This window comes from Bos taurus, chromosome 6, assembly GCF_002263795.3.
Source record: "Bos taurus isolate L1 Dominette 01449 registration number 42190680 breed Hereford chromosome 6, ARS-UCD2.0, whole genome shotgun sequence".
Taxonomy (NCBI): domain Eukaryota; kingdom Metazoa; phylum Chordata; class Mammalia; order Artiodactyla; family Bovidae; genus Bos; species Bos taurus.
This window is the reverse complement of record NC_037333.1, coordinates 111,177,857-111,202,972: the sequence shown is the minus strand read 5'-3', so window position 1 is coordinate 111,202,972 and position 25,116 is coordinate 111,177,857. Positions and strand designations below refer to the sequence as shown.

Below are 25,116 nucleotides of genomic sequence, written 5' to 3'. Positions count from 1 at the left end.
CTCTTATGTTTCCTGCATTGGCAGGCAGGTTCTTTACCAGTGAGTCATCCGAGAAGCCTGGACTTCTATAAGAGACTATCATAGACCAGGTGGTTTATAAACAATGGAAATGTATTTCTGACCAGTTCTTGTGGCTAAAGGTCAAAGATCAGGTTGCCAGCCTGGTTGGGTTCAGATGAGGGGGACCTCTTCTAGGTTTTCACACTGTATCCTCACCAAGTAGAGAGAGCTCTCTGGAGTCCCCTTTAACAGGGCACTAATCCTGTTCATGGAGGCTCCACCCTCATGAGATAATCACGTCCCAAAGACCCCACCTCCTAATTCCATCACTTTGGGGGTCAAGATTTCAACATATACATTCCAGGGAGACAGACATTCAGTTCGTAAGAGGTTGTAATCACTACAGCGTTCCCTAACAGATGTCTAAATACACCAGCAGAGAGTTAAGAAACACAGTTAAACCCCTTCTAGACAGAAGTCTGGCTCTTTAGGTAAGCTGCTTGGAAATAATGACACTGGCCTTTCATGGGTTAGCCCAAGAGTGAGAGAGCTTGGCATGGCTGCTTTGATTTTCATTTGAGCCTCACTACAGTTTGTATTCTTTCTAAGTTGTGTTTTAGGACATTAATATTCTCCCTGAGACTAGATCTCCAATTTTATCATGCAGTTGCCTTGGAAAACAAGATTGTTTTTAGAGTTTCACTTCACAGCTACATGTGATACATTGTACAGATCAGGGTTTCTTAACCTCAGGGCACTTTGACTGGTCCTGTACACTGTCAAGTATTTATTAGCATCCCTGCCTGATGCCCGCCAACAGCAAGGACATTATCAGTTGTGATAACCAGAACATCTCCAGACATTGCCAGATACCTCCTGGGGGACAAAGTTGCCCCCAGCTAAGAAACACTGGGATAAATACATGGAAACATTTAACATGAACTGAAAATTAAAAACTTTTAATGGATACAAATTAAAGCAAGTCCTCTCTAAAGGGGAATATTTTTTTTTTAGACTTTTAATGACCATGTCATGATCATTTCAGCCTTAAGATAAAGGTTGAATTTTGCTTCTCTGTTCCATTCTAAGCTGAACATGAATACTATGAAATGCTCTTCTACTTACTCTGTATAATGATTTTATTTGAACCTTTTTTAGGCCAATGAATCTCTTTCTAATATACCTGAGGAAGTGCAAAATCAAACCAGGGACTTCATATCAGGTGAGATTGCTGGTTAGAAGTAATTGTGTCTCCTTGTTAAGAGTTGGCTGGTTAGCACAAAGAAATGCATTATTAAGAATTGTTCTTTTTCCCTCTTAAAAAAAAAAAATTCTCTCACTAAAACCCCAAACTACAAAACTAAGTAATGAGTATTTCAGTAATGCTACCTTCACCAAATGATATCAATTAAAAAAAAATACTCCTATTAAACACAGATTAACATCCTCCTGTGGCTGGAAGCTGCAGGGCTGAGGGTCAGACTGTGATGATAACCTGGCAGACATTATAAGAGCCAACAACAGGCATAGCTTAGTCTGGAAGGTTCAGATCTGGGTTGTTTTCACTGTAAATGTATTTCCTATAAGAGCTTAAACTGATTTTTTTAAAGGAACACTCTGTCTAGGGACTTATTTTGTCTCTTTAGGAAAACATTGGTCTGCTTCTGAGGCTGACGTCATGCTGCCCTAGTGAGGCTGACGTCATGCTGCTCTAGGGTCTTAAGGTGCTTACACTTTTGGAGAGGCAGAAGTGATGTCAAGAGAATCCCACTGATCTCAAGCGACCAAGTCACAGTGAATTCAGGTGGTCGTACCTAGGGTGAAGGTACAGAGAAAGAACACAGTATAAACAATTCTTTGTGCAAGAGTGTGGAGTCCCCTGGGCTGTTTGCTAAGGGGACACATCTCTGAAGCTGTGTAAGGCTATCCCCTCTCTTTCTTTAAATCATCTTCTTAGTGCTTCTTTTTATCTGTTGATGGTGAAGTGAAAGTCGCTCTTTGCAACCCCATGGACTATACTATCCAGGGAATTCTCCAGGTCAGAATATTGGAGTGGGTAGCCTTTCCTTTACTCGGGGGGATCTTCCCAACCCAGGGATCGAACCCAGGTCTCCCACATTTCAGGTGGGTTCTTTCCCAGCTGAGCCACCAGGGAAGACCTGTTGATGGAATGGTTTTAAAATGTTGTGTTGGAGGTATTTGATTTTTTTTTCCCCTAATACTGTTCTTTCAACCCATTAAGACTTTGAGTAAAAAGGATTTTCTCCTAATACATAGTGCTTTGGGTGTTCTGTGGTTTCCCTTCCATTTAAGATTCTGCTTTAAAATACTGACCTATTCAAGACAGAGAAGGCAATGGCACCCCACTCCAGTACTCCTGCCTGGAAAATCCCATGGACAGAGGAGCCTGGTAGGCTGCAGTCCATGGGGTCGCTAAGAGTCGGACATGACTGAGAGTCTTCACTTTCACTTTTCACTTTCATACATTGGAGGAGGAAATGGCAACCCACTCCAGTGTTCTTGCCTGGAGGATCCCAGGGACAGCGGAGCCTGGTGGGCTGCCGTCTATGGGGTCGCACAAAGTCGGACACGACTGAAGCGACTTAGCAGCAGCAGCAGCATTCAAGACAGAGTTCTGGCTTTCCTATGCCAGCATCTGAAGGATAACCCACACTGTACATCGAGAGCCACTTGCTTACTAATCTCTGTGTTTATTCTCTTTGTTTCTTCTTCCTGGACCTCCTCTGCCAATACGTGCCACCCTCCCTTGTAAGTCTGGCCAAGCAGGGCATGCAGTTTGCATGCGCGAGGCCGGGTATACACACTGCCATCGCCTGAACACGAGCCAGAGTTTTCTTGAGTCTGAGTGAGCGCCCCCTGCCGCCCCCCAGGTTGAAGACAAGTGAGGGTTTTCATGTCCTTCCCAAACAAATAACCTTTAGTGCCCATGATTGCTTGCTGTGTGCCTGCTGCTGCTGGGTTCTGGGGATGGGAGGTGAGGGAAGGCATGACCCCTGCGTACCCTACAGCTGGGCATGAACCCTACAGCTGGCTTTTAACACCCTCTGGGAACCTGGTGAGGTGTGTGCAAGGGATCCAGAGGCCGGAGAGAATAGTGGAAGGCTTCCCGGAGGAAGCAACGTCCAAACTGAAGCTGGAAGAAGGTATTTGCTGAGAGGGCGGCAGCTCTGTACAGAGTCACCAAGGCTGCGGAGTGTGGGGAGGAACACAGCAGAGAAGCGGAAGGGGCCGGATTCGGAGACGAGGAAACTGCACTTAGGAGAGGGGATATCTATATGCCACGTGTTCAGTTCAGCTCAGTCGCTCAGTCGTGTCCGACTTCTTTGCGACCCCAGGAACCGCAGCACACAAGGCCTCCCTGTCCATCACCAACTCCCGGAGTTCACCCAATCCCATGTCCATTGAGTTGGTGATGTCATCCAACCATCTCATCCTCTGTCGTCCCCTTCTCCTCCTGCCCTCAATCTTTCCCAGCATCAGGGTCTTTTCCAATGAGTCAGCTCTTCACATCAGGTGGCCAAAGTAATGGAGCTTCAGCTTCAACATCAGTCCTTCCAGTGAACACCCAGGACTGATCTCCTTTAGGATGGACTGGTTGGATGCCACGTGTATCAACCCCCAGAAATCTCAGGGTGAACAAAGGGACCTGGAGGACTTGCCTGGCGGCATAGTGGATAACAATCTGCCTGCCAGTGTCGGGGACATGGGTTCGAGCCCTGGTCCTGCAAGAGCCCGAAGACCAGAGTGCTCTGGGGCTCGCGAGCCACAGTTACTGAGCCTGAGTGCTGCAGTTACTGAAGCCTGTGTGCCTTGTGCTCTGCAGCAAGATGCCACCGTGACGAGGAGCCCGCAGACCTCAGTGAAGGGTAGCCCCCACTCAACTGGAGGAAGCCCGCGCAAAGCAACGAAGACCCAGGGCAATCAAAAATAAACACATTAATTAATTTAAAAAAGAGAGACCTACAGAGTCTCCGAGTGGAGGGTCCTGGGGTCTCTAGGCATGAGTCATGTGGAGGATGTCCACCCACTCTTTGACTCCTAGGAGCTCCTGATGATTCACATGGAGGTGAACCACACAATTTCAAGCAAAAAATTCCCACCAGTGAGACATCATTTCCTTTCGGATGGTACTCCCAGCTCCTCGAAGTTCACCAGGAGCCCTGGATCGCATCCTGAGACCTGCCAGTCTTGGTTCCGCTGCTGCAGAGACGTGTATCTGCCTTTCAGAATCAGCAGACCTTGACCGATGAGTATGTTTCTGGGATGTTTCCCATCAAGAATCACTGTGGATGAGGCCCCCTTCAGGTCCTAGTGAGTGGTCATGGTCCCCACCCCGGCTGACTTTGATCCCAGGACCTGCCCTGATGATCACACACATTCCAGAAAGATGCACCATAACCTCCCTGAGAGATTAGGATACAGGTTAATAGAAACTGACCGCTGGGAATAGTACTGCTTTTTGCATGTAGGAGACACAGGTAGACTTTAGCAAGATTCCATTTGTATGAGTCAAATACAATTTTAACAAGAATGTCACCTGAGGTCACGTGTTCAAAAAATTGTTCCTGGAGAATTACTGTGTTCCTCAGTGCTATTTTGTAGATGGAGGGATTCTTATATTATTAAATAGTTTTGGTTTTTTTTTTTGCAAAATCATTTAACAGAAGCTTTATAGGTAGGTGAACCTGAGTTTTTAATCCCATTTCTAGTACTTTCTGAAAAACAGACCTATGGTCAAGTGATTTAACCCCTATGAGCCCAGCATCCCTGTTAGTGAACTGGGAATGAGAAATGAGTTAACATATGTAAAAATGCCTTGTCTGCTGTAGGCACACAGTCCAGTTTAGTAACTTGGTCCATTTTGCTTTTCTTTTTTTAGTGAAATAAGTAGAAAACTCTGGCTTGATTTCACACCATGTCATTTAAGTCAGCTCTCATAGCTTGCTCTTTTGTTAATTGCTTTTCAATAGACTTGACTGCATTCACGCTTGTTGTAGGATCTTCTCATATTTTAAACATCTGCATAACACGGGAGGAACTAAGAGTGGTTCAAGCTTTTCAGTTACATTCCAAAACTAAGTGTCTTGTCTCCTCTATGAACATGCGTAACCAAGGCATCTTTGTTTTCAGAGTTTAAAAAGACCTTGAATTCCCTTCAGTCTGATGTCAAAAATATAAGCACGAAGATTCCTATTCAGAAGACACTGTCGAATTTCGTCCGTTACATTAATGACTCTGAAGATTATATCCTCCAGTATTTACCCACTATGGAAGAATGCGATTCATACAGGTCAGTGCCCTCTTTGAGCTTTTCCACTACGAGCGTGGAGCTTGCTGGGGAGTGGGGTGAAAATCTGACGATATAACCAGGATCATCTTAGGACAGCAAATTGTACAAAGAGGCCACAAGGTGATATGTGTTCACCCTAGTTTAAGTTCATTGAAGAAGTTGAAGTGTTCACTTCAGCAGCATGTGTACTAAAATTGAAACCACGCTAAGAAGACTAGCATGGCCACTGTGAAAGGATGACATGAAAATTCACGAAGCATTATATATGTGTGTGTATATATGTATATGTGTGTGTGTGTGTGTGTGTGTGTGTGTGTATATATTGAAGACTGGAAGTTCTTGAGCCAAATAGTCAATTATTTGCAATTTTGATGGCTTCCAGAGTCTTGGTTATAATTATCTAAGGTATGTAACAGGATTTTAAAATTTAAAAGAAATTAGAAAGAGCATTCAGATAGTATTTTTTCTTTATGCTTATATAAAATAAATACATAGAGGCTGGTTCTTACGGAAAGAGCATCCTTGGCACCAGTGGCTTGTCTGAAGCTGCTGTGGGTCCCAGCTCTTTGTCCTTTAGAAAAACACTAATGGGAGGATGTGGTCCTGGGAGAGGCTGGTGGGCATATGTCTCAGACAAGAGCTCGGGGAGAACAGGACAGGAGAGACTCACGGGATCTCCAGGATCACATGAGGAGTAAGACGGAATCCCTTCTCTGAGAGGCTCAGCCCCATAACCACTACTGGAACTCTTCCAGCTGCCTAAACCCAGGAGACCACACAGACTGCCATCCCTACTTGGAATATTTATTGTACAGGAGCACAAGATAAATAGTGAGACAATAACAGTACTTGCTGGCCTTTAGGAAGAGTCGCAGTGCGCCCACCATGAGCTCTCCATGTGGCATCTCACAGAAACCCCCCGGGTTGTATTGTGCTTATAACCCTGTTTTGTTGAGACTCAGGGAGGTGAAGTGACTTACTCAAGACTGAGGACAACGTGGCAAAGGTGGGTTTTTAACTCCCATCTGACTGTGCCCTTACTTATTGCTGTGTATCAGCCGGCCTTTTCCTACCATGTGGCTTGGCCACCCCAGCAGGTGTCAGAACAAAGAATAGAAAGTGAAATCGCTCAGTTGTGTCCGACTCTTTGCAACCCCATGGACTACAGCCCACCACACTCCTCTGTCCATGGGATTTTCCAGACAAGAGTACTGGAGTGGGTTGCCATTTCCTCCAGGGGATCTTCCCGACCCAGGGATTGAACCCGGGTCTCCCCCATTGTAGGCAGACGCTTTACAAACAAACATAAGACAGACCCTTTCCCAGTGGACTTGAAATCTCATTAGAAGTCAGAGTGGTACAGATGGGAGGAATGGTGCAATGATCTGTCTACATACCAGCTCCCTTTCCTTCCTCCTCCCACGCCCTGAGACTACAAGCTTATTTAAAAAGAAATTTAACAAAGCAGATGAGGCATGCATTAACAGTAAAAGATCCCTGAAGCCAGATTCCATGGCTTATTTAAATTTGTATCCTCGGGATCTGGCACAAAACGTCACAGAGTAGGTGCTGGTGGCTATCCTTGGGATTCTTCAGGCAGGAATACTGGAGTGGGGTGCCATGCCCTCCTCCAGGGGGTCTTCCCAACCCAGGGATCAAACCCCCTTCTCTGAGGTCTCCTGCATCGACAGGTGGGTTCTTTACTGGTAGTGCCACCTGGGAAGCCCATTATTAATAATGATTGAGTTTATTCTTAACTGAATGAAGAACTGCAGTGACAGCTTTTGTTGCAGAGTACATCCTTTGTTTTTTAGCATTTTAAACATTGGGAAGTATTTCTACCCTTGAATGCTCCTGGGTTGCTGTACATTTGAGGAATGCCAGCAAGACCTAACTGAGGATCCTTTATCCTCAAGTGTCTCACAAGACCTCCCATAACACTGAGACCCCCATTCTGCAGGCATTTGATTTGGGATGGGCCTAAAATTCTAAGGCCTTCCCAGGTGGTGCTAGTGGTAAAGAATCGCCTTGCCATTGCAGGAGATGCAGGAGACTCAGGTTGGATCCCTGGGTCGGGAAAGATCCCCTGGAGTAGGCAATGGCACACCTCTCCAGTATCTTTGCCTGGAGAATCCCACAGGCAGAGGAGTCTGGCGGGCTACAGTCCATGGGGTCACAAAGAGTCGGACATGACTGAGCATACACTGTTCTCACTTGATGTGAAAATTTGTAAAATGTTGAGTGCACTCATCAAGTAGAAGGTATCTGCCTCAGTAAGGAACACAGGTTACTCCCCACCCCGCTGTCCCTAGTATTCCTAAAATCACAAAACATTTTAGATAAAAGACCAGGGGAACCAGTCCCAAATTCTTATCTGTTGTCTAGCATGATCTATCTGCATCTCATCCTCTTTATAATAAGCACTTGCAGCCTCAGGAACCCTGAGAGAACTGAAAAGCCTTAAGGGGCGTGGTTGTGGTTGTGTTTGGCAGGGGAAGTAAATCAGTGTTCAGTTTGGCTTGTCCTGGGTCCACCCTCAATAACTATCTGAATACGCATTCCAACCATCACTTACTCTTTTCTCTAACACCTGATTATCCACACTTGTAGCCTCAGGAACCTTGAGAGAACTGAAAAGCCTTAAGGGGCATGGTTGTCAGTTGCCTCGGAGAGGCTGAGTCAACCCTGCTTCCAGGCCGGTGGATTAAAGCGAAGGGAAAAAAGCGATAATCCCGTGACCTTTGAGAGCTCTTTGAAACCAGGATAAATGTTGATTTGGTTGGGTTGGAGGACTCGGGCTGGAAAGACGTCTTTTCACAGCGCGCTCTCCCTCTGAGGAGTGAGCAGGACTCTGGTGTTTGATTGCCAAGGGTAGCGTGGACCCCTCCAGCCCGGGTCCAGCAGTCTTGTGTTGCGATGATGTCACCACTCACGTGTGCCTGTTCTGTGTTTGCTCCACCAGGTGGCTGGTTTGCTTGGTCATCTGCTGCTTGCTGACCCTCATCTTGATTTTTTACCTCCTGGGCTTGCTGTGTGGCACGTTGGGCTATGACCAGAAAGCTACCCCAACCAGACGAGGCTGTGTCTCGAACACCGGGGGCCTCCTCCTCATGGTGTGAGTCTCGGTCCTTCCTTGGTCTGTGAAGGGTGGAAACACAGGGTGGGGACCGTGGTGTGACAGGGACCCCGTGGCCTCTGGACCAAGCACTCTGGGTTCCAGTGACAGACAGGGGAGACCTGATGTGATCATGCTTTCATTGGTTTGGGAAATTCCATTAAGCATAAAAATCAAGGAAACTCTAGGTTGGTGGCACTTTGAGAGACAAGCTTAAAATCCATGTTTATATGTATATTCACGTGTGTATGGTAGGCTCCTCCATAAAACAGCTATCAGGAAATTATTTCCAAGTTTGCTTTCTTAATTCTCATTGTTTTCCCCCATATCTGTCTATCTCTCTGGGCTTCCCTGGTGGCTCAATGGTAAAGAATCCGCCTGCCAAAGCAGGAGACGCAGGTTTGATCCCTGGGTTGGGAAGATCCACTGGAGAAGAAAATGGCAACCCAGTCCAGTATTCTTACCTGGGACATTCCATGAGCAGAGGAGCCTGTCGGGCTATGGTCCACAGGGTCGAAAAAGACTCACACACAACTTAGCAACTAAAAAACAACAGCATCTATTTATCTATCTGTCAATCTATCTACCAATCCATGCATTCAGCAGACACTTTCTGAAGGTTGATCTGACACCAGACACTGTTCACTCTGAAGCTCTAGAGACTCGATTTAGAACAAAGATTGAGGAGCCAGCACCCTTGGGAGTTAGACAGGTAGCCTGTATTAGTGGTGGGATCAGGTATGAGGTATCTGATGAGGTATCAGATGAGGTATCTGAGGTATCAGCAGGTGCTAAACGTGACGCACACTGGAGCAGTTTTCCCTGTTTCAGTCAGATTCGTAGCCAAGTTCCTATCTTTGTAAAGAAAACCGTTTACTAGCTTATAACAAAGCAGAGGGGGCATGTGCTGGATGGAAGTGGAGGTGGAGCCAGAAATGTAAACCAGTGACCAGGGGTAAAAGCTCGGAATGCTCCCCAGAGGGGAAGCTCTGTGATATTCTCTTTTCCTATAAACTCCTGGGAATGAGTTGGGGATGGTGGTGATGAGGCTCCAGGGGAGGGTTAAGATTTAGAAGAGGTGTTTTGGGCCATAGGGAACCAAAACCACAGCCATTTCTTGACTTGTGTCTATAGTGACATGCATTAATTTGCTTTTTTAAACTTTGGGTCACTATAATAATCTGGCTACTTATGAGCTGTGACTCTAAAGGCCATTTCCGTAAAGCTTCAGGCTTCACTGTAGTACACGCCTTTATTCACATGAATACAGGCATATGAGTTTTTGTTTTATTGAGGCATAGTTGATTTACAATGTGTTAGTTTCTGCTGTACAGCGAAGTGACTCACATGTATACATTCCTTTTTATATTCTATTCGGTAATAGTTTATTCCAAGATATTAAATATAGTTCCCTGTGTATACAGTAGGACCTTGTTGTTTATCCATCCTAAATGGCATAATTTGTATCCGCTGACCCCAAACTGCCAGCCCATCCCTCTGCCTGCCCTACCCCCTCCCCGAGCAAGCACCAGTCTTTCTCTATGTCTGTGAGTCTTTCTGTTAGGTTCATTTGTGGGTTTGTTGTTTTTTTTTTAAGTGAAGTTTTAAAAATAACCTTAAAGCTGATGACATGGGAGTCTGCCAGAACTGGATAAAGCTGGACAGAGTTCCACCCATGGACGTGCCTTCTTGCTCACATGCCTAAGCTTCAGGAATTAAGCCAACAAGGAAGAGTGTATCTGCCCAGCCTTTTGTTTAAATGTCCACAGCTACAGACAGAAGATTAATTTAATGTTCAAAATTTAATAACCCTATCACTTGGCTATTTTGTCAGTATTTTCATGGTGGATTTATGTGTTGTTAATGCATCGTTTTAATTATTGAAGGGAGGAAGTCAATTGCTCTAAAAAGGTTCAACTTTCATAAAAGTCTATTCTACTTTTTGGGGGGGAATGAAAGCAAAAAAATGTGGTATCTAGCTCAAAAAAAATAAAATAAAATAGAGTCATGAGCAAACTGACGGGAGGCTGAGAGCCACCTTAGTTTGGCTGTAATACTCACATCTCACGTTAAGGGATCTCTAAAGGGTTAGAGTCACATGTAAACCTCTGACTTAGGAGCCATAGGACCCATCTCAGCAGTAGGGGACAGGCTGGTAGCTGTCACTTGCTGTTAGGTGCATTCTGGGTGGTCTGCACCCTGAGGGTGTCTGCAATTTCTTTTTTGTCCTGTCGAAGCCCACCCTTCAGCATGGCATGCTTTGCCATACTTGGCAGAATGCTGCATCTTTTGAGTCATCTGGTCAACAACTGGATGGACTCATCAAACTAGGAGAATGCTGTTTCTTCCTTCTAATCACTGACTTGTTTGTAGAAATGAGAAAGAGTATGTTTGGTTCAGCTTCAAGCCAAAACACCACCTGCTCTTTGAAAGTGGTTGATACTGTCCAGTCAAGAGCATGGTCTCTCTACCAACCAAGCAAGAGTCCTTGCCTCCCAGGAGGATCTGAGTGAAAAGATCTGAAAGGAGGAGTCCTGGATTCTCTGTGGTCACGTGTCTTTTGAGGCTCTGGGGAGCATTGTAGAGGCTGAGTGGGGTGCAGTGGTGAATGTCCATCGGCCACACCACGGGGCTCTCCCCTCTTTAGAAATGAAAACAGGAAACCCCCATGGACAACCCATCCTCCCCTCTAACTCGCCTGTCTGCACAGACATCTTGAAATGAAGATCTGCGTCTGCTGCCCCTTTCCTGGTCCCCCACCTCCTGCCCAGCCCGAGCCACTGTGATTCCTCACCTGTCACTGTCAGGCCAGCAGTGACCTCTGCGTCTCCAGTCCAGGGGACTTCTCTGAGTCCTTCTCAAATGTCACAGCAGGGACGGAACAGCTGCCCCTCCTTGTGCAAACACGCCGTAACTCCCAGTGACCTCACACCCTCCTGGTTTCCTTCCCACCCTCCTGAGCCTCCACCTTGGAATCCTTTGCTGACTGTCTTTCTACCACTTCTTGTTCAAATGGTGAGGTGCCCCCAGGCCCAGTCAGTCCTAGGCTTGCCCCTGCCTCCCCCTGCAGCCCCAAGGATCAGTCATCATTTCTAAGCCACTGACTCCCTAAAGTAGGTCTGTAACCCAGGCCTCTGTGCTCCAAACACCAAACTGCACCTGCACAGCATCTCCTCCGCCGTGTCTCCCGGAAAACAGGACCTTGTAGAAGTCCATCTTCTCCCCCTTTCCCTGTCCCTGCTGCTGACGAGCCCTGGCGCACCCCGTCTTCCCTTCCTTTCACTTTGAGCGCACGAGTCTTCCTCATATCCTCCTGTGTCTTCCTCCTGGTTCAGCCCTCTTTCACCCTTGACTCCACTCCACCGCTCATAGCTGCAACAGGCCCCCCTGGGGCCAGAGAGAGCCAGCTCCCTAACACCCTCCACTGTGGGCACCTGTCCATCCACCCTTCACATGCAGCCAAGAGAGCTTGTTTTTACAGAGAGAATTCGGGGCGTGTTCCTCCCATGCTTAGAGACCTTCAGTGGCCTTCCCTCCGGGATCCTCCAGGCTTCCCCGCTGGATGCCCCTGCCCGCCATCTTGGGCTGTCCCTCACAGCGCTTCTCTGTCTGCATCCCTCTGAATATCTGAATACATCTGCCCCTTTCAGACTCCCCAGAGTACATTGCCTGTAGTCAACTGAAAAAAACGCACCCCCTAAAATCTGAGAATTACGCTGTATTTGGCAGACAAAACTGAGGATTTAAGGCCAGGACACAGCCTCTCAAGTCGCTCTGAGGGAACTGTTCTGAAGAGGTGAGGGAGGAGCCAGGCTATAGAGGAGTTTTTCCGAGAAAGACCTGGTCCTCGGAGCCTCAGAAGATTAGTACTAATTGAAGAACACCACGTGGGGTTGGTCTCTCTGCGTCTGAGTTACTTCACTCAGTGTGTTATATGGTGTTGCTTCTGTGTGGACTCTAACAAAATGGAGTACAAATGAACTTCTATTTGTAAAACAGCAATAGAGTCATGAACGGACTAAACCAACGTATGGTTACCAGGGAGTCAAGGGAGGTGGGATAAACTGGGAGACTGGGGTAGATGCACGCGTACACTGTGATATATAAAATAGGTAACTGGTAAGAACCTGCTGTATAGCACAGGAGCTCGACTCCGTGTTCTGTAATGGGCTGTATGGGAAAAGAATCTGAAAAACAAACAGTGGCCGTATGTATAGGTACAACCGATTTACTGCTGCGGTACACCTGAAACTACCACAACATTCTACAAATTAAAAATAAAACCTTACACGGCAGGCGGCATGTCTACAGATTCATCTCTTTAAAAAAAAAAGAGAGAAAAGAAAGGCAGATAGTCTGAGCTCACTGACATCATTCCTGAAACGAGCGCCTCAGCTATCCTCCTGAGTCTCTGCAGGGGGCGTCCTTTCGGGGTGGCTACAGCAGGTGGTGGCTAGATGGGGGGCATCCTGTTTCTGTAGTGAGCCCCCCAGGGCTCACCGTTGGAGCGGGTGTAGCGTCCTTTGCTGATAGGACAGGCAGCATTTTCCACGGACACCAGCTTATAGCCTCCTCCTCACAGGACAGCCTTGGTTCCCTCAGGTGACCCCAGGTCCACATCTGTGCCCCAGTGCCGGGCTGCAGGCAGGCCAGGGACCCAGGGCCAAGTATCCCCTTAAGATGCGCCTTGCACTTCCTGTCTGCACCCTGGGTAGGCTGAACCGGGGTTAACCTGCTGAAAGCTGGCGTCCCAGGTCATTGTATATGTGGAATAGGTGGAATGAGTAAGTTCTGGTAATGGTGAATAACTGCCTGTAGAATTATTAACTTTTTTCCCGTTTGTTTTTCCAGTGGGGTTGGACTCAGTTTCTTCTTTTCTTGGATAATCATGACCATCGTGGTGCTGACTTTTGTCACGGGTGGAAATATGGAAAAACTGGTCTGTGAGCCTTACAGAAACAAAAAGTTATTCCAGGTAAATATGGATTGTGTGTCCGTTACGAAGTGCTTGAGCCAAAGCTTTTATTCTGCCCCCATGCCTAGTGGTCGGAGAAGGCAATGGCACCCCACTCCAGTATTCTTGCCTGGAAAATCCCATGGATGGAGGAGCCTGGTGGGCTGCACTCCATGGGGTCGCTAAGAGTTGGAAGCAACTGAGCAACTTCACTTTCACTTTTCACTTTTATGCATTGGAGAAGGAAATGGCAACCCACTCCAGTGTTCTTGCCTAGAGAATCCTAGGGACGGTGGAGCCTGGGGGGCTGCCGTCTCTGGGGTTGCACAGAGTCAGACACGACTGAAGCGACTTGGCGGCGGCAGCAGCTGCAGGCCTGGTGGGTTTCTTCAAGAGTAAAACGATGAGCACCTGGTGTGTACTCAGTAGGTTGAGATCCATCTATTTGTCAGAGCGAAAAAAAAAATATGGCAGTGCAGGTGCCCCTTGAACACCAGGGCACTGGGGGTGACCATCCTCTGGGCATTCAACTTATATTCAGCCTTCTGTTCACATGATTACTCCATATACTCTTCCTCGGATTCCACCAACCTCAGACCACATAGCACTGTAGTATTTAGTGCTGAAAAAAATTCACATAGAAGTGAATCCTTGCAGGTCCAGCCCGTGTTGTTGAAAGGTCAACTGTATTCTTTTTTAATGTCAATGAAATCAATACCAGGAATTAAGGCTTACTCATCAATGCTGGTTGTCATATTCGGGGAGAATACAGTTCTTCTCAGAATTAGTTTCCAAATGTGGAACATCAAAGGATAAATTTTCCAGGTTCCTTCCATACCTCAAGAGGTTTCTGATATTTCAAAGAACTTCCCAGATGACAGTTCCCCACACAGATGGTGGAAGGGCCCTAAATTTGCAGTGAAAGAGGGGACTCCCTGGTGGTCCAGAGGCTGAGAATCCACCTGGCACTGCAGGGGCTCAGGTTCGATCCCTGGTGGAGGAGCTAGCATCCCACCGCCCGTGGACAACTAAGCTTTTGTGATGAGCCCGAGAGCCACACCTCGAGAGTCCATGTGCTGCAATCAGACTGGATGCAGCGAAAAATAAATCTTCAAAAAATATTGACGTGAAGGAGACTGCTAAATGGCACGCCTCATGGCGGAGGTGTCCCTGGTGGAAATCTGACGAGGTAGTTGGGAATTAAATTTGGACTTCACTTTCTCCCTCTACAGCCAACTACTTCAGGTTTTAGGGCACTATATCCAAGTTTAGCTTCATTAACTAATAAAGACACTTTGATCTACAGGTCTGTCTTCTCATTTTGACTTTCCAGTGTCTTTCTCCCTATTCTGATTTAAAAAATGTGTTTCCACTTTCCTGTTTTATTGTACATATTCATCTACCTCATATCTGTTATAAAATCAGGTGAGGGACTCCTAAGATAAACCAGTTGTTGTGGAGGTATTTTAATTCCTCAGTTGGTTCAGGAAAAGTCAGTTGGGAGCATCAGTTTGTCACACGTGTGGCCTCTTGATAAAAAAATTAATGCATCAAGCCCGACTTCATCATCTTTTATTCTGCATTAAATTGTTAAAATTGGACTTTGCTGGTGGCTCAGACAGTAAAGCGTCTGCCTACAATGCGGGAGACCTGGTTTCAATCCCTGGGTGTGGAAGATGCCCTGGAGAAGGAAATGGCAACCCACTCCAGTATTCTTGCCTGGAAAGTCCCATGGACAGAGGAGCCTGGTAGGCTACAGTCCAATGGGGTAGCAAAGAGTCGGACATGACTAAGCGACTTCACTTTCACTTTCAAATTGTTAAAAGAGCAATTCTTAAAAAGTAGAGGAGAATATTTTGAAAAATGAGGGTATTTCCCATTTGCACTCCTCAAGTATGTATACAGTCACATACTCATTAGTCCATCTAAAATTCATAATGTGAAGTTGAAGAATGTGCCTGATTTAACTCCATTTGTCCAGGGAGAAAGAGTGAAGAGCTGGGCCTACTGCTTCATGGCTTCCTATCAGATATTCTGAATCAATTATTCTTCAGCCGTGTCTAATCTTTATTTTACTTAGATGTTCCTCTCAAAAACGTACTCTTAATAATTCCTTCGGTTTGTACCCAGTGATCTGTCTGTCTGTTGCAATCACACTTCTATTTTCTAGTTTAATTGAAAATCAATGAAGTAAGTCATGATATAAATAAAAATATCCCAAATATTATATGTTTAACAGAATATTATTTAATTATATGCATATATGTTAGTGTAAAACTGTCTTTACATTTCTTTTAGGTTTTGGACACTCCATATTTACTAAATGAGGATTGGAAATACTATCTCTCTGGCCTAGTATTTAACAAACCAGATATTAATCTCACTTTTGAACAAGTTTACAGGTATGAATAATTGCATTATGCATTTTTTTGCTACTTAGAATGTTGTGTTTTTACAATGACAATTTTGCTCTCAATGTGTTTTTCATTTGAATGGTCAACTTTCCAATTTCAGAAGTAAGCCAGTCTCTGGTCTCAGCAGTAAGACCAAAAAGGCAGTCTTCCGCAGAAAACCCTCTAGGAGTTAGGATGGTGCATCCCAAGTCACTTTGTCTTTATCACTATAATTTATTGGTAGAGGTGACCCTAAAATGCATTCTTGGGACCCTGGGAAAACTCTTGTTTGAGAGTCACCCTGCCCCAGGTAAATGCTGTATAACAATTTAGAATTCACTGGATGAGTCTGTCAGTGGAAATGATAAGCGTGGGATTTCCCTGGAGATCCAGTGGTTAGGACTTCATCCTTCCACTGCCAGAGCCCAGGTTCATCCTTTGCTCAGGAACTAAGATCCTGCAAGCCTTGTGGGACAGCAGAAAAAGAGAAAAGAACAGAAATATACTACAGTCTTTAATAGGAATAGGAAAGAGTTTTATGTTGTTGTAGCCACGTGTTCCAGGAAACAAACTCACTCAGAAGGACAATGCAGATAGTGGAGTGTGGTTTATTACACCGGTGGACCCAAGGCAGAGTCTCCTCTTAGCCAAGGACCCCGACCAGTTTTTGTGAAAACCTTATATACCCTAAGTGTACGTTCACAAACCCACCTCCCCGAATTCCCTGACAATCAAAGTTAACCCGTGAGTCATATGCCTTAAGCCTAGGTAGTTCCTAAGTTGCTTCAGTCATGTCCGACTCTGTGCAACCCCATAGACGGCAGCCTACCAGGCTCCGCTGTCCCTGGGATTCTCCAGGCAAGAACACTGGAGTGGGTTGCCATTTCCTTCTCCAATGCATGAAAGTGAAAAGTGAAAGGGAAGTCGCTCAGTCGTGTCCGACTCTTAGCGACCCAATGGACTGCAGCATACCAGGCTCCTCTGTCCATGGGATTTGCAAGGCAAGAGTACTGGAGTGGGGTGCCATTGCCTTCTCCAAGCCTAGGTAGTTAACAGTGGACAATTATCAATAGGCCTGTGGTCATACCCCAATAAGCATAGTAGAATGTATGATTCTATTCAGTTACACAGATAATTAGGGTATTCTTTTAGCGATGAAGAGCCCTTGGGCTCTTGGGCCTGGTTTTCCAGTTGGTATGTCCTTTCCATAGATTCTGGGCATAGAGCTCAAAGTCCACAGTCCGGCCCAAGATGGAGTCCTGCTCTCAAGATAGAACCTGTTCTGTTTCCTCCTTCAGCGTGAGCCAAACTGCGGACTTTGGCCAGGGAGACAGCCTCTCAGACAGCTCTGAGGAGTTGTTCCAGGAACCATGGCTCTGAGCACAGTTTTATATCTTGTCAGGACAAGTAACATTAAATAAGTCAGGCATACATGCATTAAAGATTTCAAAAAACAAAAACAGATCAGCATATATATAGCAAGTCAGCATGGCCTTGGCACCTGGAAGGCGGTCTTATCACCTAGGGAGGACCAGCATTGATGTCCCAGGGAGGGAAACATTTAATCTTTATTTTGATGGGTACATTCTCCTGGTCAGTACACCCTTTTCTTTCATAATTTCATTGTATGTAAGCTGACATACAAATGTCTCTTTGACAGGCCACAAGCAATCTGTTTTAGTTAGCATAAAAGTTGAGTTAGATCTTGCAGAAGCCGGAAAGACGTCCCCAGCCCTCCATATGCAAAAATCTCTCATCAGGTCCAAGTCTCTCACGGGCCAACAGTGGTGTAGCCTGAGGACCAGGCCGTGAATCAGGCTGCCTGGGCGCCAGCCCGGCTCCACCCCCAGGGCCTCTGTGATCACCCGGTCCCCTTCCTGTCACTTCAGCAGGATGATCATAGTCAGCTGAGTATCACCAGCTCCCCTCACTTCCAGGGAAACAGACAGTGAGTAAGCAGCAGAGGGGTCCATCTGCCTGGCACCCGGCCCCCATGGCAGACTTGCTCATCACCTGGGGTCTTCTGCTTTGCCCAGAGGGTCACAGGAGCCTTCTCAACAGCATGTTCTAGGAAGACACTTTCAATCCATTGGAGTCTGTGCACTCCAATGAATGCAATGAATGAAACCCTCACCAGGCTTAAGAGAAGGAAGCCAAGCTTCTCGGCCTCGTCTGCAAGCTTTTTGGGATTCTGGCTCCGGTGGAACTCTCCGGTCTTTCCTCTGGTGGTCAGTGTATCACCAACGCCAGCCTACTTGAGGTTCCCTAGAGAGGAGCGTCACCCCTCCCAGGATTCTGGGAAGTTCTTCTCCCAGGCGTCCCTCGGGGCCGCAGGGCCTTGGCAGCTGCACAAGGGAGCGGCACCCAAGATGAGGTCATCTGGGTGGCATGGATGTGCAAGGGTGTGGCCACCCTGTGAGCTCACTCGAGAAGGCATTTGCCACGTTTCAGAGAAGTTAGGAGAGGTGAGGCCAAGTTAGGTTTACAGCCAAAGTGGACGTTTGCCAGCCCCTCCCTGTCCCCTACCCTTAGTCCAACCGTAGGTTTATTAGGTAGAGCTCAACCCTGGAAATGTGGAGGGAAATGGTCAGGAAGGGGCTTGATAGAGTCTTTATTTTTTTTTAATATTTAACAACCTCAGATATGCAGATGCTGCTGCTACTGCTGCTAAGTCACTTCAGTCGTGTCCGACTCTGTGTGACCCCATAGACAGCAGCCCACCAGAATCCCCCGTCCCTGGGATTCTCCAGGCAAGAACACTGGAGTGGGTTGCCATTTCCTTCTCCAATGCATGAAAGTGAAAAGTAAAAGTGAAGTCGCTCAGTCGTGTCCGACTCCTAGCGACCCCATGGACTGCAGCCTACCAGGCTCCTCCGTCCATGGGGTTTTCCAGGCAAGAGTACTGGAGTGGGGTGCCACTGCCTTCTCCAGATATGCAGATGATACCACTCTAATAGCAGAGGGTGAGGAAGAACTAAGGAGCCTCTTGATAAGGGTGAAAGAGGAGAGTGAAATAGCTGGCTTGAGACTCAACATTCAAAAAACTAAGATCATAGCATCCAGTCCCATCACTTCATGGCACATACATGGGGAAAAAGTGGAAGCAGTGACAGGTCTTATTTCTTGGGCTCCAAAATCACTGCAGATGGTGACCACAGCTGTGATATTAAAAGATACTTGCTCTTTGAAAGGAATGCTATGACACACCTAGATACCATATTAAAAAGCAGAGACATGACTTTGCTGACAAAAGTCTGTCTAGCCAAAGCTATAGTTTTTCCAATAATCATGTATGGATGTGAGAGCTGGATCATAAGGTTAAGCATGGAAGAAATGATGCTTTCAAATTGAGGTGCTGGAGAAGACTCTTGAGAGTCCCTTGGACAGCAGGGATATCAAACCAGTTAATCCTAAAGGAAATCAATCCTGAATGTTTATTAGAAGAACCGGCACTGAAGCTGAAGCTCCAATACTTTGGCCACTTGATATAAAGAGCTGACTCATTGGAAAAGACCCTGATGCTGGGACAGATTGAAGGCAGGAGGAGAAGGGGATGTCAGATGAGATGTTTAGATAGCATCACCAATTCAACGGACATGAGTGTGAGCAAACCCCAGGAGACAGTGAAGTACAGGGGAGCCGGGTGGGCTGAAGTTCATGGGTTGGCAATGAGCGGGACATGACTCAGCAACTGACTAACAACAAATTTATCTCTTTATTTGGCTTCACTGGGCCCTTGTGCAGAGGCTTAGCTATTGGACTGCCAGGAAGTCAGTGGATAAAGTTTTTTATATAATTTTATTTATTTTGGCTGTGCTGGATCTTCGTTGCTGAGCAGGCCTTTCTATAGCTGCAGTGAGCAGGGGCTACACTCTAGTTCCCTTGCACGGGCCTCTCATTGCAGCGGCTTCTCTTGTTGCAGAGCACAGGCTCCAGGGCACGCGGGCTCAGTAGTTGTGGCTCATGGGCTTAGTTGGCCCATGGCATGTTGAATCCTCCCAGATCAGGGATTGGACCCGTGTCTCCTGCACTGGCAGGTGGATTCTTTACCACTGAGCCACCAGGGAAGCCCGATAGAGTCTTCTAATAAATATTTATTAAATCTTTTAATAAAGATAATGCTTGGTAATACACATCTCTCTGACATGTGTTGGTTTTTTCAGGTTAGAGTTTATGTCTTCCCAATTTGTAAACTTCGTTATCACTCAGAGCACTAAGGCTGTAGTATTTACCTGTCCTCTTGTGGCCTTCCCTGGTGGCTCAGAGGATAAGCATCTGCCTGCAGTGTGGGAGACCCGGGTTTGATCCCTGGGTTGGGAAGATCCCCTGGAGAAGGCAACGGCAGCCCAGTCCAGTACTCTTGCCTGGAAAATCCCATGGACGGAGAAGCCTGGTGGGCTATGTCCATGAAGTTGCAAAGAGTCAGACACGACTGAGCGACTTCACTTTCACCTTTCACCTTGTATCTGTGCCAAACATGGGACGTTAAGGAAAAGAGGGAAAGGCATCAGGAGTGGTGGGCCCCCCGGGGGGTTCCTGGGGACACTGGTGGCGGCTTACTGCATTGACACCCAGCTGCCCCGTCGTGTCCATATTCACAGATTGAACAAAAATGGACGGTTAACCTTTCTCTCCATCCTGCGCAGCGGACAGAGGTAGCCACAACTGCCCTTTTGCATCCTGATTTCTCTGTTTATTCCCTCAGTGACTGCAAAGAAAATAAAGGCCTTTATGCCACACTTAAGCTCGACCACATCTACAATGTCAGTGAACAGCTCAACATTACAAAGGTGAGTGTGTGTGTGTGTGTTAGTTGCTTAGTCGTGTCCGACTCTTTGCAAACCCGTAGACTGTAGCCCACCAGGCCTCTCTGTCCATGGGATTCTCCCAGCAAGAACACTGGAGTGGGTTGCCATTTCCTTCTCCAAAAGCAACTATAGAAAGAAAGAAAGTGAAGTCGCTCAGTCGTGTCCGACTCTTTGTGACCCCATGGACTGTAGCCTACCAGGCTCCTCCATCCATGGAATTTTGCAGGCAAGAGTACTGGAGTGGGTTGCCATTTCCTTCCCCAACAAAGGTGAGTAATTAGGACCAATCAGGAAATCGACATGTTTCTTTACCAAATTCAGTGGTCCCCGTTTTCTCTTTTCAGGTGGATTTCATATTAGATAAAATGAGCCATTTGAAATGATTTTAGTACATTTGCAAGGCTGTGCAAACCTCATGTCTATCTAATTCCAAGACCTTGGCATCACCCCTGACCAGCTGATTTTCTGAGACATGAGTTTCTCCTGTGAATGGAACAAAAGCATCTCCAGGGTTTTCCCTGCAGACCCTTCACGGGGAAATGGTTTAGCTTGCTGAATGTCAAAGTCCCTGGAGGCACAAACCCTACTTGCTTCCCGGGGTATTGATTCTCCCAGACCAGCCATCCTTTTCTGTCACATCGCTGATGAGGGACAAGAACTGTGGCCCACAGAGTCCTTACTCTGTGTGAATGGTGGCGGGACCCCAGGGCTCCTCCTAGGTGGGCCCTTGGCAAGACGCTGCATGGCAGCAAGGGTGGAGAGAGACTGAATGGATGACCACTTTTCCTCCTTTACCCAAGCCCACAGCCGAATCTGGAGTCTTCAGACTCCAAGGAGAGGCCCCTGCAGAGCACACTGGCTGGGGGGAGGGGTGAGGGGGCTCCGGCAGCCCAGGCCTCTGGTGCCTTAGCCTAGGTGCCCACTAGAGGGCTGCCTAGAGGCCTGCTGGCTTTCTCTGCTGTGTAGGAAAGAAGCTAAGGAAGCTGGTGCCTTCTGGGCTTCCAACACAGAAGCAGATATCAAGGAAAGTCAAAGGAAGAGGTGGTTCCCCAAGCCCCACGGCTTCTGTACGGAGGCATCACCAAAGGGGTGCCATGAGGTCAAGATGACCTGAGGGTCTTCAGAGGTCAAGAGGCTTATTTGAAAGCTGTGTACAAATTTTGTATTCTCTTCTCTAGACATACCTTGCATGCACTCATAAATACAATACCATTTTGCAGCCAGGCCCCAAAGGGATGCCCTCTGCTCACCCACTCATTATGCCATTTTCTCAATGATGAGCAGTGCCCCCTGGACACACAAGATCCCACAGTCACCAACCGCATGCCCATGATCTGGAGTGTTTCTAGTACCCAGTCGAGGGCATGCCACCTCCTTCCCCTGGAAAGCAGCCCGCCGAGCCCCTTTCATCATCTCTGTTTGTTAAGGCTTGGTCAGAAGCCACCTCCTCTCGGAAGCCCTCCCCAGCCCCCTGCCTTGCAAGGCTCGTGTCCTGATGCAGTTCACTTGCCTTTATCACAGTACCGCCTCTTCACTTTGAGATCTTTGGGGGGTGGAGATGCAGCAGGGTTTTGCTTTGCATCCCAGGCCCTCACATGGTGCTTGGTCTGGGGCCCAGCGAGGAAGGCTGGGAGTTGGGGAAGGGCTGGGAGGGAAGACTCGGGGACGAGGAAGACATGCCAGTCAGGTGCATGTGTATTTATTTTTGGCTTGAGTAATTTTATTGCTCCTTTAAGGCATTAAGTCGGTGACATTTTTGGAGACGAGTGGACTTACTAATTTTTTCTTTTTTTTTAAACTATGCAGCATACTGGAGACATAAATAGTAATTTGGAAAATATGAATATAAGAATTGAGGATATAGAACTGCTGGATAAAACAGGAATGAAAACCCTTATGGATCTCAGATCTTCTGGAATAGACGATATAGACTATGCTGCCTACTTGAACGCGGTAAGACCCGCGTGTTCCTGGGTCATCTTTTGCATGTTTTTTAATTTGTTTGTCTTTTGTTTTTGTTTTTCTTTAACTGAGATGAGATTTGCACAACATTGGATTAACTCTTTTATTACCAACTGAATAATTCACTAACATTTAGTATAATTGCAATGTTACACGACTACCGTCTCTAACTAGTTCTAATGCGTGTTTATCACCTTCAACAGGAAAGCTCCACTCCCAGTAAGTAATTGCTCCCCGTCTCCCACTCCAGCCCCTGGCAACCTTCACACCACATTTTGGCTTCTGTGAATTTACCTATTCTGGATATTTCATATGAGTGGGGCGCCCTTTTTTGTCTGATGCCCTTCACTGGCCCATTTCACGTAGCCTAAGTTTTTTGAGATTCATGTCCTTTACAGCAGGTACCAATACTTTGTCTCTCTTTACGGTTGAAAACGAATTATGCTGCTTTGCACATGTAGATAAGAATACAGGGGTGTCTGCTTACCTTGTGTCCATGGACCCACATTCACTCTGTTGCTTGTTACAGGTTGTTGGTTAGTCATTAAGTCATGTCCAGCTCTTTGTGACCCCATGGACTGTGGCCCGCCAGGCTTCTCTGTCCATGGGATTTTTCCAGGCAAGAGTACTGGAGTGGGGTGCCATTTCCTTCTGCATGTTACAGGTCAAGGTTTAAAAATCCCATCTCCATAACACAGTTTTCTACACCTCTTTGTAGACCGAGAGAAGTCCCACGAGAGTAAATCTTATCTCATTTGCAAATAATCTCCGAAGAAAAGCCCAACCAGCTGGTGAGTACAGACGATCCTGTTCAAGGCTGCCTTGCTGTAGAGGATGAAGGTCAATACCATTCCTAGAGGAGCCATGGAAGAGGTTCCTGTGCCACAGGTGTCCCTGGTATAAAAATGCCCCTCTGTGCCTGTTGAAAAGCTCCCATCAGTGGCCGCTGCCGTGTGGCCCGACCGTCCATGAGCTTGTGAAGCTTCCCAGGGCAGCGTTGCAAGGCTGGCCCCAGCCCCATTGCTTTAGCACTGGTCTGCTCTCATACCATCCCCCCTCCACTGCCCAGCACCAGTGCACGCGTATTAGAAGGAATGGTAACTTGGATGTGGGAGCGAGATCCCACGTGCTTTACGGCTGCAAGGATGAGTGGATACGGAAGGGCAAACACTGCCTCAGACCCTTCAAGCTTCCCCGTCGCCAGCTCCTCTACTGGTTGGTGGCGAATGGCTGCACCTGGTCTCTTTCCTGAAGCAGAGCACAGTGGCCAGGACCCTGGGCTTGGGGGGCAGTGCTCCGTGCCCTGGCCATGTCTGGCTCTTGTCCACACCATGAACTACGGGCATCTCAGGACCATCCCTCCAAACCCATCATCATATAAGAAGGGCTTTACATGTGTGTCTGGTGGTAACTAGAGACAGTGTTCCAGAGTCTGGAAGGAGATAATAATGTTTATTTACTATCTTTTCTTTGTAGCCCTCAGGAAACTTGAAAACCAGCTTGAAAAGTCACACAGATACCTTAACAAATATCCAGGAGAACCAGGTCGTTCCTCTGCAGAATTCAATGGTAACAGTCTACGCCTTTTGCCATTTCACCGTGACCTGTGCAAAGTCCGTTTCACCTAGCCCAGTGATATGTTTGCGTCTCACACGCAGGTCAAATTCAGTTAACCTCAGGCTAAGAAACAGAGCGATTTTTAAAAGAAATGATAGTAGCTGGGCTTTGAAGAGGACACATTTTCAATGTTCACACCTCCTTTTCTTATCTGTGTGTGAACAGCTTAAATGCGCGGTTGCCTCCACCTGTTTTGCTCTCATTTTTCACGGCCTTAAAAGGCTCCCCTAAGCCATGCAGGTGGTAAAGTGCTGGACTCGGTCTTCCTAGTTTATTCTTACCAAGCTCTCCGTGTTCACACCTTGCCACGACATACGTGATGGCAATGCGACATCTTTTCCGTCTGCATTTAGCTCTACTCCGTGTTCCCTTGTCTTCCTCCTCTCTTCCATCTGACTTTCTCACTTTTCTCTTCCTTTTTTTTTTGGCTATGAATAATTAATTTTTTAAAAATTGGGGTATCATTGCTTTGGGCTTCCCTGGTGGCTCAGAGGTAAAGAATCTGCCTGCCGATACAGGAGACATGTGTTCCACCCCTGGGTTGAGAAGATCTCCAGGAGAAGGAAATGGCAGCCTATTCCAGTATTCTTGCCTCTGAAATCCCATGGACAGAGAAGCCTGGAGGGCTACAGTCCATGAGGTTGCAAAAGTGTCAGACATGACTTAGCGACCGAACACCAACAACAATGGTTGCTTCAGAGTGTTGTGTTAGTTTCTGCTCTACAGCAAGGCGAGTCAGCCGTCCCTGTCTATATATCCCCTCCCTCTTGAGTGCTCCGCCCACCCACTCCCATCCCACCCATCTAGGTCACCATAGAGCACTGTGCTGAGCTCCCCGTCTATACAGCAGGGAGCTATCTACTTCACACACTAGCCATCTATTTTACCCATGGTTGTGGGTTGTATATTTGTCAGTCTTCCTCTCTCAATTCCTTCCTTTCTTTTTATTCTCACTA

The 25,116-nt window shown here is 46.9% G+C and overlaps 1 protein-coding gene and 1 non-coding gene across 2 annotated transcripts in view; both read left to right on the top strand.

The window, feature by feature from the left end:
• PROM1 (prominin 1) overlaps positions 1-25,116 on the top strand; it is a 122,878-nt gene that overhangs the window by 83,528 nt on the left and 14,234 nt on the right. Inside the window, 10 exon segments of the mRNA NM_001245952.3 lie at positions 1,159-1,222; positions 5,152-5,311; positions 8,274-8,426; positions 13,278-13,401; positions 15,679-15,782; positions 20,479-20,563; positions 22,388-22,534; positions 23,262-23,324; positions 23,326-23,334; positions 24,020-24,112. Coding sequence (NP_001232881.2) covers positions 1,159-1,222; positions 5,152-5,311; positions 8,274-8,426; positions 13,278-13,401; positions 15,679-15,782; positions 20,479-20,563; positions 22,388-22,534; positions 23,262-23,324; positions 23,326-23,334; positions 24,020-24,112 — 1,002 coding nt within the window.
• Positions 5,476-5,582, top strand: LOC112447229 (U6 spliceosomal RNA). Its single transcript, XR_003035330.1, has one exon. It is a non-coding gene; the product is annotated as a U6 spliceosomal RNA (small nuclear RNA).